We start from the raw sequence: 20834 nt of genomic DNA, 5'->3' as shown, positions 1-20834 counted from the left end.
CTTCTCACCACCGCCCTTCCTGACCTTCAACGTGGGATAGCTCCTCTAGGCCCTCCTGCGCCCGCGCAGCCACCACTCCTTGGATGTGGGGTTGGTCCTCCCAGCCCATCATTATGGAAACCATTCATTAAATCAGCCTCTCACCTTAAAGAACATTTGACTGAAAACAGTAACTGCTAATGGATAAAAAGCATGGGGTCTTATTGGGTTTCCTAAAAATGCACATCCACAAGCCTTTTTCTTTTCAAGAATCAGAGTGAAAATACACTGTTTTTAAAAAGTACAGTTTAACTTTTATGGACCAGATGTTTGCCCTTCTTCTCTTCCTATGAATTGCCTTTTTCCCCTTTCAAGCCCTAGATTCATATCACTTTTCTTAGCTCTGGGTGGTGTGTAAGTCTCCATTGACTGCCTTTGAGTCTCATATCTTTGTGGAGGTCCTATACATATATACATAAGTAATTAAATTTGTTTTTCTCCTGTTTAAAAAAAAAGTACAGGTTTAAAATTTTACATACAGGTTTGAGTGTACATTTTTTGAGAAACCCCATTAGGTTTTAGAATCACTGATATAAATGGATTATTACAAATGCAGTTTCACTGCCCAAAAATGGTATGCTATAAGGATATTGTAAAATACGGATTTTAAATATTAGATGTTGGATATTTTCCTGTCATGTGTCCAAAGAGCTTTGTTGCCTAAATTATGTGGAATGGGGAGTAGGCACTATAATTAAACTTTCTGAGGAAAGTTGGGTTACCTCTGAAGAAAAAGCAGCATCATTCTGCTTTAAAATTAAAATCTGTTAAATAATTTGATTTGCTGTAATGTTTATTTTCCATCCTAGTCTTATTTCAGTATATGTTTAAATTATTTGTTTCAAGTTTAATGTCTCAAGTAACATTGATGGATTTCTTAGAGACAAGACTCATTACATATATATTAATATAAAATATGTACATTCTGCTCAGAACTATTAAGAAGGCATTTCAAACAAAAAATCCTGAAACTACTTAATCTAGCATTAATATTAATTTACTTAATGGTTATAAAAATATATTATGCCAGAATTTTTCATAGCAAGTATGAAATGTGCAAAAGATATTAATAATGTAATGCTTCTTACAGAAAGTGAAATTAAAGGTTACAGAGTAGTAGAGATTACATAATTTCTTTGATGTGAGCATTATAAAGAACATTAACTGATTAGTGAAACAGATTAAATATCTAACTGGGTTATGCAGTTGTTGGACTAGAGCAGAAATTGTTCTAGCAGCAGCAGTTCCATAAAATACAAGCAGTTGTTATCTTATGGATAATTAAATGTATGAAGCTAATAAGCTATGGAAAATAAGATGCTATAGGAAATCTATAGCATCTTATATCATACTATTATATATTTAAGTATAATGTTGTATTTTTATGCAAAAAACTGCCTGAAATTTTCATTTTATGACAATAAATCTGCCTGAAGCAATTTTAGTGAATATGATATGATATAGCTTACTATGACTGGGTAATATTTTCTCTATGAATTAAGAGAACAATTCAGTAATGCTTTGCATTTTCAGATAGTTTCTCCTGCAGTTTTGTATAGCAGTTTTTGATATATTTTACCATAATAGCATCTCCCTTATGTAGCCTAAAATAAATAAAAACCAAATAACATTTCATGTGAAAAATATTCTGTATGCAGATACAATAAATAAATATGTACATTATATTAAAAACATGTGTGTGCATGTATACTTGCACATACATACACATGATGCTCTACAAAGTCTTCATGTATTTGGTAATTACACTATTATTTACTGTTTTACACTCCTTTGCTTCTCTTTTACCTAATATTTAAGGTAGGACTCTGCCCTTCCTTATATAGTGGTAAAAATAATGTCTGCATATCATCTTCCATATTAAAGACCTTTTCATAAGTTAATTTAGGGCATATTTATCGTGATTCTGCACTCTTTCTGCCTATTGATCTTTCCAGTAAATGATGAAAGCAATCACATGAACTTGCCATGAGAGGGGAAGTTCTGTAATTTCCAGACGGTAGCACAGGGATTGTACGTTTAGTGCTTTAAATTTACAAGTGCTTTCCCAATCTGAAATAATTGCACAAAGAAAGTGTAATTCTTACTCTCATTCCCCTGAAGAGTCTGCTAGGAAGTGTCATAACCAAGACTTCCATCTGATTCTTCTTATTTCAAATCCAGTTCATGGTGGAATCTGTCCTAAATTCTGCCCCTATTCTGCCGTACCTGCAAGGGAACAAGAGACTCCGAATTACTCAAAAACCACATGGTAAAAGGGAGGAATGAACTGCACTCTGTCTGCCAGTCCAGTCAGCTTTTCATTAGCTCACTGGTATAGATTAGGGCTTCCCTAGTAGGTGAGTGGATAAAGACTCTGCCCGCAGTGCAGGAGACCCAGATTCAGTCCTGGGTCGGGAAAATCCCCTGGAGAAGGAAATGGTAAACCACTCCAGTATCCTTGCCTGGAAAATCCCATGGACAGAGGAGCCTGGTGGGCTGAAGTTCATGGGATCACAAAGAGTGGGGCACAACTGAGTGACTAATCTTTTCATAGATTTGGAGATGATGCAGAGAGCAAAATGTTCACCAGCAGCTTGACGTCAGCATGAAAAAATAAACTAGCTTGATCTGGAACAGCATGGGCACAGCCTGCTTACCGGAACTGGGCAGTTTGGTACCATGAAAGTTTTCTCTGTTAGCTAAGTGCTCATAAAATGAACTTCTTTTCACGCTAACCAAACTAGAGTGACTGAAAAAAAAATTCGGTCCCTATAAAACAGGAAGAGATGGAAAACTGAAATGTGGTCTGGTTTACAAAAGCTTTTTTCCAGTGCCCCTGGAGGATCAGTTATTTTCATGGATAGAAATTGATTTGGAAATGAAAGCACATGGAATAAATATTACTGCAGAATAGCAGAATGGTGAGATACCTAAAATGCTTTCACTTCTCACAACATTGCACTGAATTTTTTTAAATCATTTGTTTAGTGTTAACTTAGTAAATTCTGTGTGCTTGACAAGTGTTAAGTACTGGGGATAGAAAAGTAAATAGGAATGTCCCTGCCCTCTAATAGTTCATAGTCTGATATAGGAGCCAGGTAGCACAGAACAGTGCCCACACAATGAGATACAGGCTGCAGTAAGCACATGATGCTGTAGTGAACTTACTGAGGCACAGAGAACGGACCCTAGATCATAAGTGGCTTTAGGGAAGGTTTACCTTCTGGTGGGAAGATGCTTCTTGTCTGAGAGAATCACATTTATGCCTGCTGTTAAATCATAATTAGTTTTAGTATGTCCCTCACTTTTAGAAGTGTTCCAAGTTGGCCTATCAATTCAATGACCATCTTATTACTAGAAAATAGGACAAGAACTCACATGGACTGGGAGATGGAAAGGTATTTCAGGCAGAGGGAATGAGTGGGAGGAACAGAGGTGGGAGTTTGCTGGTCGTATGTCAGTAGTGACAAGAGATGTAGACGGGAGTGGTGTTAAAAACATTTAACACTGGCATGGCACTGGCACTGGCCATTTAGAGTTGGGCACCATCCATAAATAAGTGACATCACTGTTCATATCATGAAGGACCTTGTGTCTTGAACTAAGTAATTGGAATTTGTCTTGAAAACCTTAGGGAGCATTGAAAGTGGAGGAGAAGAAAGACCAGTTTAGTATACTCAGTCTGGCTTAGTCTAGCAGTGAACAGAAAGGTAAGGGACTAACTTTGAGAATCAGTTAGTCATGGATGTTGTACCAGGCATTTCCCCTAGCAGTTCTGGTCTTCACAACAATCCTGTGACACGGCCACTGAAGCTCACAGAGGCTATGCCTTCCTACATTTACAGCTCAGTTCAATTCAGTTCAGTCACTCAGTCGTGTCTGACTCTTTGCGACCCCATGAATCGCAGCACGCCAGGCCTCCCTGTCCATCACCAACTCCTGGAGTCCACCCAAACCCATGTCCATTGAGTCAGTGATGCCATTCAAGCATCTCATCCTCCGCCATCCCCTTCTCCTCCTGCCCTCAGTCTTTCCCATCATCAGGGTCTTTTCCAATGAGTCAGCTCTTTGCATGAGGTGGCCAAAGTACTGGAGTTTCAGCTTCAACATCAGTCCTTCCAATGAACACCCAGGACTGATTTCCTTTAGGATGGACTGGTTGGATCTATTCGCAGATATTGAGTGGCAAACCTGAGTTTCGAACCCTGCTCTGAATTATTCAATTCTGTGGGGCTTCCCAGATGGCGCTGCTGCTGCTGCTAAGTCGCTTCAGTCGTGTCCGACTCTGTGCGACCCCATAGACGGCAGCTCACCAGGCTCCGCTGTTTCTGGGATTCTCCAGGCAAGAACAGTGGAATGGATTGTCATTTCCGTCTCCAATGCATGAAAGTGAAAAGTGAAAGTGAAGTTGCTCAGCTGTGTCTGACTCTTTGCGACCCCATGAACTGCAGCCTACATAAAGAACCTGCCTGTCAATACCAATGCAGGAGCTGTAAGAGACACAGGTTTGATCCCTGGGTTGGGAAGGTTCCCTGGAGAAGGAAATGGCAACCCATTCCAGTATTCATGCCTGGAGAATCCCGTGGGCAGAGGAGCCTGGTGGGCTACATTCATAGGATTGCAAAGATTCGGACACGACTGAAGTGACTTCAGTTCAGTTCAGTCGCTCAGTCATGTCCTACTCTTTGCAACCCCATGGACTGCAGCATGCCAGGCCTCCCTGTCCATCACCAACTCTAGGAGTTTAAAAGTGACTTAACATGCATGTAATCTTTCTAATACACTTTCTGCCTCTAGTAACTGTTCTGATCCCATTAGAATTGACTATGGAATAAATTATTCCATTGTCATTAAGTGAGTATTGTCATTGAAATAATGAAGTCTGCTGTCCTGGTAGTTGTTGAATTGGTTTTGATATTCATTAATTTTATACTCACATTGGGTTACCAGAAAGTTTCATGTTGATTGATCCTCTTCTAGTACTATTACTAGTATTTTTCTGTCCTCAAACAGACCTGGAATTGAGCCTCTGCTCTACCCCTTCCAAGTGACCTAATTCTTTAAGTCTCAGTTTCCTTTTTGGTCAAAGGACGTGAATACTCCCTGCCTCACAGAGCTGTTGGAAGGATTCAGTGGGTGAATGCATGTGTGCACCTAGCACACAGTGAGTATAAAGTAGGTGTTAGCTGCTGTCACTGTGAACGGGGCCTGGCACACAGCGGGTGCAAAAGGAGCATTTGTTGAATGATTGAATGAGTGAGTACCACATTTTTGTCTGGGACTGTGTTGATTACCATTACATTTACTGTAACAGCAAGACCATGCTAGATGGTGCACCCCTGACTGTCTTGTGTGACTGTCCATGTGCTGACTGTCTTGCAATTTTTCAGCAAAAGAGCATCATATGGTGCCATTCAGAAAGTAAAACAAGGGAAACCAGTCTCTCCTCACCATGCAGTATAAATAAGGCTTTGAGTGGAAGCAGACTTGGAATTTCCAGCAACAAGACTTCCTGTTTTGGGTTAGACATGTTTCTGGCACTGTATCATGCTATAAGAAGGATGTTGTCCAAAGGGAGGATGAACTATTTGGGAGAATGCTACCATAAAAAAAAAAACAAAATTCAAATGGGAGTGGGAATATAACCTAGGGGGATAGTTAGAACTACTGTAAACATGAAGACAATAAGAAAACTCTATAAATACATGTAATGAATATGCCTTGGGATGGGCACATCTTATGCATGAAGTCTTAAGCTAAAGCAAGGAAAATTATGTCATAATCTTCATAACATATGATAAGTCAGCAGGGAGAGCTACATGGGATCATGGGTTAAATATCAAAGAAGATAATATAAAAATAAATATACCTATATAGTATTTGAAATCTCAAAGAAAATTCAGAAATTCTTCTCCTTTTGATAAAACAAATGGATTGAGTAACTTTTTAAGTTCCTTAAAGTGAAAGATCCAGAGCTTTGTTTCCATTCCTAATGGACAGATTTACACTCAGTGACTTGAAAGATTTAATCCAGTTCTTTAAAATGTCAGTATGTTTTCATTCAGAAAATAGAAACTCTCTGGCTGGAGCCTGAAAAAAAATATTATATATGATCTCAAAAGAAAAATGGAGTATATCTAAACTGAACTTCTTATGTTTTTAATCGGTCAGGTTTACCCTGAATATACCAAAATATATTTCAACACCTGTCCTACCATTAGGAGAGTTTAATGACCAGAAGTCTATTCCTGTAACATCATTGTTATATTTAGTCTCAATGTTATTTTCTGAGTAATAATAATAGGGAAGTGAGAATCTCCATCTTAATAATTCTGTACCTTCCTATTTGTATTTTTATTTGGTTCCCTCACTTTTAATCTAAAAATTATTCAATAATTGTTTGACTTCAACTCTTTTTTAAAAAAGTTTTCATCCCACTCAGTTGTCACCTAAGCAGTCTAAATACAACTTCTCTGTTAATCTTTTTCTACATCTGTCGTTCAAGTCTCAGAACCTTCTCAATGTTCTGAACTTCTAAGTCTCACATTTTTCTTGTTTTGAACAGAGCATGTTCTTCCAGACCAGACATGTGTGAAAAATAGTCTCACCTTTTCCTCTATGTGTCAGATACTGAAGAATGTTCACTGTGCTTTAAAAGGAATACTAGAAATAAAAGAGGCAACCCCCCAAAAAATGACTTTCATACTTTTCATTCCAGGTCTATGCAGGATTTAGGTACTGTGGTGAATGAGGTGAGAGCTGATACGATGTAGAAATAGTGAGCTTAGGTAAGGATTGCCAGCAAGTTTGAATGTACTTCTCAAGTTGTTCTCTTAGCCGATGGATTCAGAAAAACTTGACTACAACATAAGTCACAGGAATGTTCTGAACCAATCATTTGAAAGTGCACTGAGTTTCAGTGACATGGTATAGTTTTACAGCTTTTTGCTTTATAGAAATTCAGAAATTACTTGGAAATTCATTTTAAAAACAAGAGTTCTACATGGACTCAGAAATCATTGCTCGTGATTTTCTGATATCAGACACTAGTGTCATGGATCAAGTGTGTTTTCATGATTTAGTTAAAAGTTATTTCCACTAAGTGCACCAGGATTGATTTGGAGTGATAGCTAAGCTTCTATCCACACATTCTTTTCTTTCTTAAATAATGTATAATGAAAATGGATTTCTTTTGGGATTAATGAAATTTTCTCAAAACTTGCATGAAAGTGAAAGTGAAGTCACTCAGTCCTATCCGACTCTTTGTGACCCCATGCCAGGCTCCTCCGTCCATGGGATTTTCAAGGCAAGAGTACTGGTGTGGGTTGCCATTTCCTTCTCCAGGAGATCTTCCCAACCCAGGGATTGAACCCAGGTCTCTGTCATTGTAGGCAGATGCTTTTACCGTCTGAGTGGTATTTTCATGATATTGAAAAATCTTGATTCTTCTGTTTATTACTATTTCATAAATTTGTTTATGTCACTGCATAGACATTTAAAATAGAACTAAATGACTCAATAATATAATGGAAGCATAATAAAGACAGTAAAGACAGGATGAAATGTAGCATTAGTTAAGAGCTGTTACTTACTAACCTTGGGCGACTCACCTGGCACTGTCTTGGTCCAGGTGCCCTGGAAAGGAGAGCCCATAATGAATGCTTGCATATTAACACCGGGAGTGCAAATCCAGGGAATCCAAAGTGAGGGGGAAGGACCACGGCAGGGAGGTGGGAAGAACAAAACATGGTGTGTACTTCCAAGCGTAGTAGCTGTGCAGCAGACCACTGCTGCTTGTTAGGCCAAAGGGTCTTCTCTGAAGAGGCCACAGGGCCTGCCATGGGCCAGTCCTCTCCACTGGGCAGTACCTACCCAACTCTTGAGGTGCATTACCAGCTCTTCTGGTAATCGAGAGGCGGGGCCTCTCGATGTCAGTTGGTGTGGATTTGGGGCACCACTAACTGTACTGTGGTGGCAGTACAGAGAGCTGGGGACTTTTATTTCCACGAGAACTGTGAAATTAAAAGCCAGTGGCCAAGGCCTGAGGGTCAGGCAGGCTGTGCAGGCCTGGGGGACATGTGATTGGATCCATCACAGACAGGTTACTTAACTCCTCTGTGTCTTAGTTTTGTCGTCTGTAATGGGATTAACAGTAGTCACCATATTACAGCTGTTCCAAAAACTAAATGGCTTAATATGTGGTTGGAAAGTGCCCATAGCGGTTAAAAGTGTTTTGAATCATAATGGCATGACTTAAGTGTGGAGCCATTAAGTGTGACTTTAAGTGTGCCACTTAAAATAATACAGAGTACATTTGCATTAATAAATTTGGTGTGTTGCTGAAAAAAGCAAACAAACATTGCATTGTAACCATACCGTTAAAAGCAGATGGAGATAGTTGCTACCATGTCACTGGGCCTTGGTGTAGGACAGCATCTATGAGGATAGGATCAAGATAAATGCATAATACTGTTACTGAAAATGTCAGTTATTAAAGTTAACAACGGAAACATGATACACAGTTCTTCCCCAAATAAATGTATCACTAGGACAAAGATGAGAGTATAGATTCAGTTCCTAAACACAGCTCAGATTCTCAGTGGTGGGTCCAGTGTTGCCCTTGTGGAGGTGATATTCTCTCTTTCCCCCTCCAGTGGCCAAGTCATCAAGCTCCACTCTGCCCAGATCATATTTCCTCTCCATGCCATTCAGATCTGCAGCAGAGTGTTTACCACTCAAGTTCAAGTGACAGGAGCCAACCAAGAGGGGTCTCTCTTTCGTGGTTCAGCTCTGTGTGCTCCCAGGTTGTCACGCACATCCATTCAAAGCACCGGCAGTAGTTGTTTCCTTTTCTCTGGGTGTTGACGGGCTGTGCTCTGCAGGTGTCCCTTCAGGGTCCGTGAGCACTTTCCAGGCCCCTTTGCACAGTGCCAGTTTCATTCAGTCTGGCTCGGCATGGAGGCGGACTGCCTCAGCCCCTCTCACATTTCCACGGTCAGCCTTGGAACTGGAAGATAAATAAACACACACTCCCTCTCCAGTGTCTCCTGACCTTGTTCCTGGAGAATGGAGGATGCCTAGGAAGCTTGGAGCTCACCTCAGTCTATTTTTATTGGCTACACGTTACTCTGCGTGTGAACAGTGGTGACAGCTGTGCTCAGCGCCTGTTCCCACCCTTCACATTATGCTGTAGCTTTCAAAACGCTTTGCTCTACATGAAAGAGCAGAAGTCTTTGATTTCATTGACCAAACTTAAACTATTTCTTTCATTACCAAAAAAAGAAAAAGAAAAAGGTAACTTTTAATCTCACATTGAGCCAAGTAATACAAAACTGGATATTTTATTTTGAGGATATTGCCCTGTCTTATAATGATTTATAGTCTTCTAAGAAATGTCACATTAACTCCCTGTTATAAACATTTCCATTTTTAGCTTCTTTAAAAAAAAAAAACCAAAACAAAGTATCCAATATTCCTCCAGAAAACACCCAGAAATATAAGATTTTCACTTTTACAGGGGATACAATGCAATACTGTTCATGAATCCCATGAGGCCCCCATTCTTCCCCAGCAGCAGTTTTCTGGTTTTCTTCTAATGGTTTCCCTAAAAAGATTCCATTTCCTCTACCAGTGCCAATGATTGATTTATACTTCATATTCTATCTTTGATTTTTCTTATGTTTAGTGGTTTTGGGAGCCTAATATTACTCATTTCTGCTCATCGTTTACTCTGTTCAGATGGTGTTGGATGTCTACTTTCAGTTTTAAATAGAAGAAATAATAACTACCTAGTTTGAAAAGCTCTTTGGGATTATGGGTTTGGTTAATATCCTCTGAAAACAATTTTTAAAAACTGTAGTGGAAGATTATGAATGACTTTTTATGTGATTGTATCCCCTGGTGCTTTGAAATAAAAACACGAAAAAGAGTCTAAAGCACTTGGTCAGAAAGGCTAATCCCGAGTTGATGCCATTTACATTTAGATTTAAATAAGTCAGCCTATTTACTCCTTCAAACTTTGCTTCAGGTTTTAAATTGAGAATACACAGAAATTAAAAGTCCTAGGATGCTTAGATGTATTTTGAAAAGTTATAATGCCTAAATTCAGCTGAATTCTAAAAATAATAGCTGTGACAAATGCAAGGAGTAAGGAGATGCAGTTAGTTATTTTTAATAAAAGAATATCATTGCAACAATTATGAATAAGGTTTATCTAATATGTGGTCCAGATGAAGTGAACTGGGGTCATTAGTGTAATAACGCAAATACTTTGCCTTTTAGACTGTGGGGCATGCAAACAAGCCACACACAAAGCATTGTGGATCTGGTCCCCCACCTATTATTTGTGATGGAGTTTAAAACAGTAGCCGTAGAGTCTAATCCCTCACTTTTAATGGGCAATGGAGTATAAAGCAGCATGTCATAATGAAAAACTCTTCTACTAGAAATCTAGACTTTGATTCTATACCCAGATGGACTGCATGACCAATAAAAAGTCTGTTTCTTAAGTCATAACCTCAGGGGTTCAGACATGACACCTTTGAGGACCTTTCCAAGACCGAAATTCTGGGACTCTATCCACTATAATTCAACTTCAGATGGCAACTAGATATAAACCCAAGATACAGATGCATTCTAAGAATGTTGCATCAGCAGAAGACCTGTTGAGATCCCTGGAACCAGCTTCTGGACAGGGTGTGGTTGGGTGGAGCTATAAAAAGTACAAGGATGATGTTAACCTGTTGGGGTCTTGCAGGGAGACGGTGAGCTGGGGCACTGGAATCTTGGCTTATTTTTCCTCTTGAGCTCAAGAGTTTGTCCAAACACAAAGAGGAATGACCAGGCTTGTTTTGACATACGTGTATCTTTATTTGGTAACTTATAATTCTTCAGAAAGAGACCTTAAGTTAATTTACAGTGAGATCTCTTGATTCTTAAAAAAAATCTGCATGTTTTTTAATTGAATAAAAATCTTGAGGAAGAACAGGTTCCAGCATTTAAGTATTGCTGTCTTGGCTATTTCTGTACCTTTTTTTTTCTTTGTAAGAGCTTCTGCTCCTATTGTAATTCTGCTCCAGTTTTAATCTACTGTAAGACTATGAATTGTGCGCATTTAAAAGCCTTCAAATCATTTTCTAAAAGCTGAATATTCTCCCTCCTCTCAAGTCAATGCCTTCTGTAGGAAGAGGATCTATGCAATCAAGCAAATACAGTTTAATTTTGGTTAATTGTACATTTCCTGAGGACTTTTTATGTGCTATCCCTAAGCCATAAGGACACTAAAGATTACCAAGATGTGTACTGTCTTCTGGTAGCTCACAGCCCTAGGGAGTTAATCCCCCAATAACAAAACCTGCCTGGAACCAGAGGGCTACCTGGAGGACCCCAGAGGCTAGAGACAGCCCAACCCTGACTAAGGGGAACTGAAGGATCTAAGAAACATTTCAAGAGAAGGAAGACAGTCTGGACAAAGAGGTGTGGATGTATGTGACATATACTGGGTCACAGGGAGTGGTTGTGGTGAGGCCAGACACTCTCATAGCAAAAAAATCAAGGTCATCTCTTTCTGCATCTCTACATTGCCGGTCTTCCAGAGATAAGCTTTCAGAGGAGTTGTGAATATCTTGATAGTAATAGAAGTGGTAGGGGAAGGAAGGGAGGATTTATTACAAGGAGTTGTGATTATGGAGGCTGAGAAGTCCCCAGATGTGTAGTTGGGAAGCTGGAGACCAAGAGTTTTTTGGGGTTTTTTTCTTCATTAAAAAATATTCAAACAATAACAAATGATATAGTTCCCATCCAAAAGCTGGCAGGCTTGAGACCCAGAAGAGCTGATGTTTCAGTTTGAGTCTGAAGGCAGGAAGACAGGTGTTCAGGTCAAGCAGTCAGGCAGGAAGATTTCCCTTTTACACTCAGGAGTGTCAGCTTTTTTGTTCTATTCAGACATTCAACTGATTGGATGAGGCCCGCCCACAGTAAGGAGGGCAATCTGCTTTATTCATTTTTACCAATTGAGATGTTAATTTTGTCCAAAGACCCTCATAGACACACCCAGAATATTTGTCCAAACATCTGGACATTGGTGGCCCAGCTAAATTGACACATAAAATTAACCAGCAAACCACCTCCCTGTCTTTTAAGGCTTACTTATAAAGCATCCAGGAATATTCTCCCAGCCTGATTACTAAATTGTCAGCTCACTGGGACTCTTGTTCTTTGAAAGCTGGTGGCTCAGCTGTTAAAGAATCTGCCTGCGATGTGGATGACGTGGGTTCGATGGGTTGTGCTAAGATCTCTCCCTGGGTTGGTGAGATTCCCTGGAGAAGGGAATGGCTACCCACTCCAGTATTCTGGCCTGGAGAATTCCATGGACTGTATAGTCCATGGGGTTACAAAGAGTGGGACACGACTGAGCAACTTTCACTTTCACCATAGAAATTCTGTACGATATCTTAACATCATTGAGATACTGTCATCAGTCTTTTCTGATAATATATTGGCATTATTTTCAGAATTGATAGATAACTCATCATTTATGGCTCAGAATATATTTATATTTGTTTTGGGAGTTACATGCATATGTTGTAAAACCAGGCTTCTTGGCTTTGAATCCCAGCCCTGCCTCTTGGTAGCTGTGTAACTTTGAGCATCTAGCTTTACTTCTCTCTGCCTTTACGGGTAATAATAATAATACCTAACTCTTCGTTGTTGTGAAGATTAAATCACTTAATACATATCAGTTAATGCATGTAAAGATACAGGTAGGTTGTGTGTGTGTGCTAAGTCACTTTAATTGCGTCCAATTCTTTGTGACCCTATGGACGGTGGCCCACCAGCTCTTCTGTCCATAGGGATTCTCCAGGCAAGAATACTCGTTACAGATACATAGGACGTACTTGAAAAAAATAGTTTTTCCTTTAGCAAAGTATCTTTTACTTAAAATGCTGTTTCAGCCTTGGCTCAATATTACTTAAGTGCTGATACTTTTTTGAGGAAAGAGTTCTTAGGAGCAGTAAGTTGAATATACTCAATTAGCACACATTTTGGATAGACTAAAACCAAAACTTCAAAGCTTTAGTTGGCTTGAAAATGACACCAGATTTAGAAAATGAGTAAGAGAAGATGAAATAGAAAGTAACACATTTATAGAATATGCATAGGCAGTGGAGTGTTTGATTCACTTCACTACTTCTGTTCAGTTTAGTTTGCTACAGTCAGAGAAACTGTCCATATTTTAAATGATTCTTTGGCATCTTAACATTAAAAACATTTATAAACAAACCAACAGTGGGAGGGGGTGGAGAAATGCTAAATGATGCTCTTTGTTAGGTTTTGAGCTGGTAGAAGTGACAGGCGGATCTCGTGAGGCTAGACTATCTTGGGTTGAAGGCATTCACCTGACTGATGGAAAACCAACTGTGGGTAAGTCAATCGGACTCAGGGCTCCTAAGCCAGATGACAGAGCAACTAAAATGTCCAGATCTTCTTTTCTGGGTGTGCTATTTCTGATTTGTCCTAACAACCACATCTTTCAATGAGTGATATCAGATCTGTTTAGATACGTCTATTCACATAACATGAAATATAAATATTTTCAAGATGATGCGTGAGGAAATCTTTTGGTTCTTTGAACTTAATGAGTGCCTCAAGTGTCCTTAGGGAGGTCTTTCTGTACAGCTCATGTTTATGTGGATCTTCAGGGCAGTGTTGCAGACTACAGTTCAGAGCCAGTTCCAGAACTGAGGCGTGTCCATTTTGTTGCTAGCAGCTCACAGGTGGTGGAATGCTGTGTCTATAATTATTCTCATGCTGTACAAGCATGTCCACAGCACTGCACCTTCTACCTCCGTCACTAACTCTATTCTGTCTTGAAAAATAACCTTCCAGATATTCAAATTGCCATGTCTGAAATAGTCTGGCAGTGAAAGTATATTCAGACTCAGCTCTTTGAAGCTGGCTGTATTAGTCCGTTTGATTATTTCCTTGGGAAAATTCTTCCTTTAACTAAAAGGGAAATGCTTTACCCATTTATCAAGTAACTAAAGACAGCACTTTTAAGCTGAGGATTAAGTCTGAATGGAGTGATTACTGCTTTCAAAAACCCAAATAATGAAAAGTTTGTTGTTGATGTTGTTACTGTTATTGTTGCTTGAACTCTTCTACAGTTTTGTATGCGAACTGCCCCCAGAAATTTTCTCCTCCCATCTTGCTCCTAACTTGTGAATTTGTATATGGATTTCTATGCATTTGTAATACATTAATTCTATGTCTTTGAAAATCTTCTGAGAGGAAAATGTGATCATTGAGTCTTATATTTGTATTGTTATCCATTGTTATTACCATTCTTAGACATGCTTGTAGTGTCACGTGCTCTTCTCAAATATTATTATCAAGTTAAAATTTTTTAATCGTAAGGCTATTGTGGTGAAGCCAATTTTAGTCTATTATGAAAACTCTGCACTTTTTCATTTTTGAGAACCAAACTCAGAATGTGTTGAGCTGTGCCTTAGTATATTTTCCATTATTCTTTTCTTTCAGAAATCATGCCATCCATTTAATACTTCGTTACAGCTGAACTGCAATATGTATATATGTGGTATGCAGAATGAGCCATTTTGTTTTAAAACAGATTGCAGATGAAAGGAAACCATTCATTTCTTGCTTGCTTGCTGTAATTACTAGAGCACTAATTACTCCAAATCACTGACATCCAGGGTCAGGAAAGATGACAACAGAAGCATCAAAGAATAGACATGGTTCTCTTGCTGTGACAGATTTTCCATATTTCCAACCACAGTATTTTGTTTTATGGCTACTGTTTTCCAGTTTGATGGTGAAAAAAAAAACAAAACACAAAAACCAACAACAAACATGCACACAGTCAAGATTGCTGAATGTTTACTATTATTTCATTCGCAGTTTGACGGTGAGAACATGTATATGAGCATGACAGAGCCGAGCCAGGACTATGTGCCAGCCAGCCAGGTGGGTTAATTAATCTTCTCTGCCTTGTTTCAAATTGTAATTAAACAAATTCAAAGAGTTGCATTGCAAATGAGTAGCACTATCAGTAACTGCCGCAATCAGGAATAATCATAATTTATAAACAAAGCATTTAAGCCTTGTTTCCAGTTAATGAGATCGCGCTGATAAAACCCCAGAGTTGGCATTTGTTGAAAGATAATACCTTGTTTCCTCTCCAGAACGGCAAGCAGCTGTTTTGCCAGCATGATCTTTCCTAAACAGTTGTTTTACCTTTAGGAAATAAAGTCTTTACAGGTGCAGGTTATTTGAGCTTCTGACTGTAGACGAGTTAATCATTATAAGCTACACATGTCACAGATAGCTTTAATTATCAACTATTGGGGCATTTCAATAAAATGTTACATTGATCACCAGAATCCCACAGCCAGAGAGTGCTCTATGGCTGCTTTCAAGCCAAAACACCGTGGTATTATGGAAACATTTCAAGGGCACATCTGTATCCATTTCACTGGGAATGGTTGACAAGGTGTTTAATCATGAGAAGTGACAACGAAAGTCCAATGAAAATGTAAATGGTTACATTTATAAAAGTGAATGTTTGGCTATTTATTTTTAGATACTTAAGACCAGACCTTTTGATCCAGAGCCGGTATTTGAAGCAAAATAGTAACTGCCCTCTGGGGCCACTATAACATGATATGTAAGAATACTGTAAGTAAAAATAAATGAATGAATAAATGAGAGTGAAGAAGAGTTCACAGGAGCATATTGTGGACTTGAACATATATTTTCTGGAAGAGTGAAAACCACGGTAGCCTGGAGTTTCATGTGTCAATAACTATAATGTAAACTCAAACATTGAAAACAGTTGTTTTCAATGCCCACATATCCGCCCAAATACATTTGATAACTGAGAGGGGTGGGGAAATAGAGAACAAAAATAAAACTATTTTTCTTCATGGTGGTTGTCAGTGAATTAAATCTAATATATATGTCAGGGGTGCACTTCACGGGGCTTTAAAATTTCTCTAAGAACAAAATGTCTCAGGCTTAACTCAAAACAGAGGCAGGCCTGCCTCTCCATGAACTTTGCATTTAGAAGTCATTATGATCACTGCCTTCTCTGGTAGACATTCTGGAAACTATACAGTATTGTTCAGATGAGAAGGTCATCATTGAGTTCAAATACCCAATCTACATTTCCTTCCATTCAACAGAGTCAGTCACTCTCAGAATACCTTTGGAAGGTTGGGCTTCGTGTTTAGAATCATTACTTAAACTGAATTCATTCAACTAAGTAGCCGCCAAGATCCATAGGTAGTTCTGAATAGGACTGTTTGATTAAAAAATGAAAAATGTTACTATTAATTTTCTTCTAACCATCAATCCCAAAACTGTACTGACAAGTTTAGTATTACTATTAGATGAAAGCAACCTGGTATCATCTCTTTGGTGCCTTTAGGGTTTTGAAGTGTAAGGGCTAATTGAATTTGTTTGAAACAGTAGGAACACAAACTCAATAAATGATTGCTGTTATAAAGCAGCTGCTCCCTTTCGGAGAATCATTATGTCCGTCTTAAAGACTTTTGGATAAAGGATTGGAAATTCAAAGCGTATACATCATAACAACTTGGCTCTTCAGATTTTTAAATTCAAGTACCATGAATTCTATTAATCCCTGACTAAAATCAAACAATGTTATTTTTCTTAATATTTCAGTCCAGTTACCAAGAATGTTTTAAATACCAGTGATAATTTATGGAGGAGTCAGGAGCTCCAAATACTTTATGTGCTTTGTAAAGATATGACAGGTTTGTGTGCCAGAAGCAAACTATTTTTTAATAATGCAGCACATATTAAAACGTTTTTAAAATGTGCTATTGAAAAAATTCGACGAATGTAAGATAATACATACCATGGCAGGGAATAAGCTTCACAAATTATATAAGTTGAATGGCCTTTACTAAATTTTACCCTTAACATTCCTTTTGTTTACTGTAATATGGTGTGTTCAAGAATTCATTACCAGGTATTCTTTTAGGGAATTTTAATCAATTTACCCCTTTCGGCAACAATAAATAAGACTTTAGTCATCTGCAGGGGAAAAAAGATATATAGTTTTGTTCCTTTTCCTACACAATATACAATATCAAGCATCTGCATAGTTTAGTAATCCAAGCTTACTTAATATCTCTCAACAATTGTAATTCCTATTCAATTTTCAAATCAGTACATGCTTTGGGACTTACAAACTAAGTTGCTAAGTAGCAGCATATGGTACACTACTGCTCCTGTGATGTTGCTACAAGCAAATAGCACAATTCTAAAGAAATGATTTTTATAGAAAGCCAGTGCTGGAATGGCTCCAGAAATGGAAGTACACTGTAAAAATTAACGATATTCTTTTAGATAGTCCCAAAGGGCTCTCTGGCACTCATCTACTGCATGAACTCTATACCTCGTAAGTCTAGTGTATACAAACCCTTAGAATTTTTTGCATATACTTTTGTAATTGATAGGCAGCTTTTTTTTTAATTTTATTTAATTTTTAAACTTTACATAATTGTATTAGTTTTGCCAAATATCAAAATGAATCCACCACAGGTATACATGTGTTCCCCATCCTGAATATACCATCTCTCTTCGTCCCAGTGCACTAGCCCCAAGCATCCAGTATCGTGCATCGAACCTGGACTGGCATCTCGTTTCATACATGATATGTTACATGTTTCAATGCCATCAAATCTTCCCATAGAGTCCATAAGACTGTTCTATACAACACTGTCTCTTTTGCTGTCTCGTACACAGGGTTATTGTTACCATCTTTCTAAATTCCATGTATATGCATTAGTATACTGTAGCTTACTTCACTCTGTATAATAGGCTCCAGTTTCATCCACCTCATTAGAACTGATTCAAATGTATTCTTTTTAATGGCTGAGTAATACTCCATTGTGTATATGTACCACAGCTTTCTTATCCATTCATCTGCTGATGGGCATCTAGGTTGCTTCCATGTCCTGGCTATTATAAACAGTGCTGATAGGCAGCTTTTATATTGAATACACCACCCTATAATAAGCCTGCTATGCTATGCTATGCTAAGTCACTTCAGTCGTGTCCGACTCTGTGTGACCCCATAGACGGTAGCCCACCAGGCTCCCCCGTCCCCAGGATTCTCCAGGGAAGAACACTGGAGTGGGCTGCCACCTCCCTCTCCAATGCATGAAAGTGAAAAGTGAAAGTGAAGTCGCTCAGTTGTGTCCGACTTCTGGGTTCATTCTTAAAATATTCACTGTTTTCTCCTATAATAGCCCTAAGTGTGCTGGCCATTCAGGACTTCAAACACCATTTAACTTTTTCTTATTCTGGATAGAATTTGAACCACACAATGCAAGACTTATTTGTGGGTTTCTAGACTCTGGCTAAGGAGGCCCATGCTGCTTGATACCTCATGAACTTACAGGTTCCCTTCTCTATAGTTAGGGGAGAAAATGTGAGCAGCTAATGGAAAGGAAGCCAGAAGTAAGGAGCAGCCATCGGCCATCACGAACTCCTTTCTCATTCTTAATCTGACGTGTTTGATTGACCACCATGCCGAATGGCACAGCACAGAGGTGGAAGGGGACTGGACTGCCCACCGGAGCTCTGCCCCTTCTCCAGAATCACCCAAGCCTACTTAGATGCTCATGCCAGGAAATCCTTCTTTTTCCCTGAAGTACCTTCTGTAATTCCTTATATGGAGTCAATTATACTCAAGATAAATGTTCATTTGAATTAAATACATCAAAGGAAACAGGAGTCTGGGTTTCTTGATAGGAACTTTGTATAGCACCAAGGTCATTTATCTATCCGTTTATTTATTTAGTTTCCTTTTCCTCTTTCTTTTTCTTCTATAGAAGTTTCAAGAGTATCATTTTCCACAGCTCCTTATTCATTCCATGCTTTCCACCCACAATGGTGAGATTGTTTACCAGTTCCCTGGATGTAGGAACTCTTCACTTCTCACCCCTCAGTTTGGGCTCTGTGTGGAAATGATTGAGAAGTACTGTTTTTGCCTTTTTTTTTTTTAATATATACAAGAAATAATTACCTGGCAGATTTTCCTGACAGAGGTGATGGAGAATCTTTGGTTACTTGATTAAACCATGTTTTCAATAAATCACTTCCTCCTTGACTCCAATAAACCATTTCTTTCTGCTTGTTTTCCCTCCCTATCTACTTGCTTCCGTCATTTCTTTCCTCCCTCTCTTATTTTTCTTCCTTCCCCCTTTCTTCCATAATTTTTGTTGTTAATTTGAGCATTATAGTAAACCCTAAGTATTAAATGTCCTGACCTAAGATCCTGTGTTACATTATTTCCAGGTTGTAATCAGCTTTCTCTCTGCTTCTCTTTTTCTTCTCCCACTGGAATTTCTCTTACCTGTTTCCTCAGATCTCAAGATTAAAAATAACTGTGATAAAACATAGCAATGTTTTTCCTAGAATCTTACAACTAAGCATTTAATGTACATTTTATACCCTCCATCTTGAATGGAAAAGTTGAAAAGCATCTAGGGCAGCTCTCATGTGAGTTTCAGGTTTGATTTCTAACCTCCCTGGGCACCTGTCCTTAACAGCAGCTCAGACTCAACATATCCATTTGTCAAATCGAAATTCATCACCTCCAGCCCACTACCTTACCCCAAACTTCTTTTTTTCCTATGTTGCCTATAGTCGTGAGATTGAACACCACTCCCCAGTTACCCAAGACAGAAACTTGAAGAGTCTCCCTTAAAAGCTGAGCTCTGAACTGATTCCAGATAGTACTGATTCTACTTCTCTGCATCACTGTTGAATCTGTCTCCTCTTTTCCATCTACATTATTACAGCTTGAGTTCTGGACCTCACAGGTTCTCATTAACTCAGCTCATCTTACCTCACTTTCATCTATCTCTCCTCTTGCTATTGCTGAATGATCCATGTTTCTTCCTTATGCACACATGTCCATGCCTCTCTGGTTGGAGTTATTGAGACACACACCTGCCCTGCTGTGGTGTATTGCATGACTGCAGTGGGACTCGCCCTTCTTTCTCTCTGGATCTCCTGTGCTTCAGCAATGCTTGGCACATTGGAAATGTGCAGCTTTATTTTGTGTACATGTTTTACTCACATTAATTCTTTGAGTCTTCTACTCGCAGTAGTTTTCAGCCCTGCTGTGCAGACATTTAGCAAATCTGGTCCTGCCCGTTCCATTTGAGCAGCACCCCTCCACCTGGGTGTCAGTGTCTCACATGTTAACAAAAGGCACAACACTCTTAGCACCCCAGAGAATTATTTCAAGTCCAGGACTCCAAGAATTAATGTGATAATAAACTATATAGTAACAGGCAGTTATTCTTACAGTAATATCGTATTGCTGTTTGTCATACACAGTACAATGGCAGCAGAACCAATGGGACTTCCCAAGTTCTTTTTTGTGCAATGTTCTCTTATATATACTGTCAGAATTGTAATATTTAATGTTTGCAAACTTATTAATAACTCTATCTGTATTTTAGTTACAGATGAGAAAATTCTCAAGGTTAGATACAGTATAAATGAGGTGTGACAACAGGGCCTGGAAAGTATAATATTTTTAAGAGCACTTTTGAAAAAAAAAATCCCTTGACTTAGGTCATAAAATTTCCATGATTGTGACATAAATTTGAACTATAAATTAGGCCAATTACTTTTAGATTGGTTCCTTTTGGCAGAAATTTCAGGAGTAAGGTCAGCTTGACTTTTTGACCATTCACCCAATAAAATAGCAAAGCTGCCAGGCTTTGAGT

The 20834-nt window shown here is 38.7% G+C and overlaps 1 protein-coding gene across 4 annotated transcripts in view; it reads left to right on the top strand.

The window, feature by feature from the left end:
* TOX (thymocyte selection associated high mobility group box) overlaps nucleotides 1-20834 on the top strand; it is a 311747-nt gene that overhangs the window by 130198 nt on the left and 160715 nt on the right. For 3 of the 4 annotated variants that reach the window (XM_061438801.1, XM_061438800.1, XM_061438803.1), the window contains exon 2: nucleotides 14959-15024. The exons of the other annotated variant lie outside the window; for it this stretch is intronic. In XM_061438801.1, the coding sequence (XP_061294785.1) occupies nucleotides 14959-15024 (66 nt within the window). The remainder of the gene's footprint in view (nucleotides 1-14958; nucleotides 15025-20834) is intronic. 4 annotated transcript variants of the gene reach the window in all.

Source organism: Bos javanicus, chromosome 14 (assembly GCF_032452875.1).
Source record: "Bos javanicus breed banteng chromosome 14, ARS-OSU_banteng_1.0, whole genome shotgun sequence".
Lineage (NCBI taxonomy): Eukaryota > Metazoa > Chordata > Mammalia > Artiodactyla > Bovidae > Bos > Bos javanicus.
Note: the sequence above shows the minus strand (reverse complement) of the source record. Positions and strands in the feature narration are given on the sequence as shown.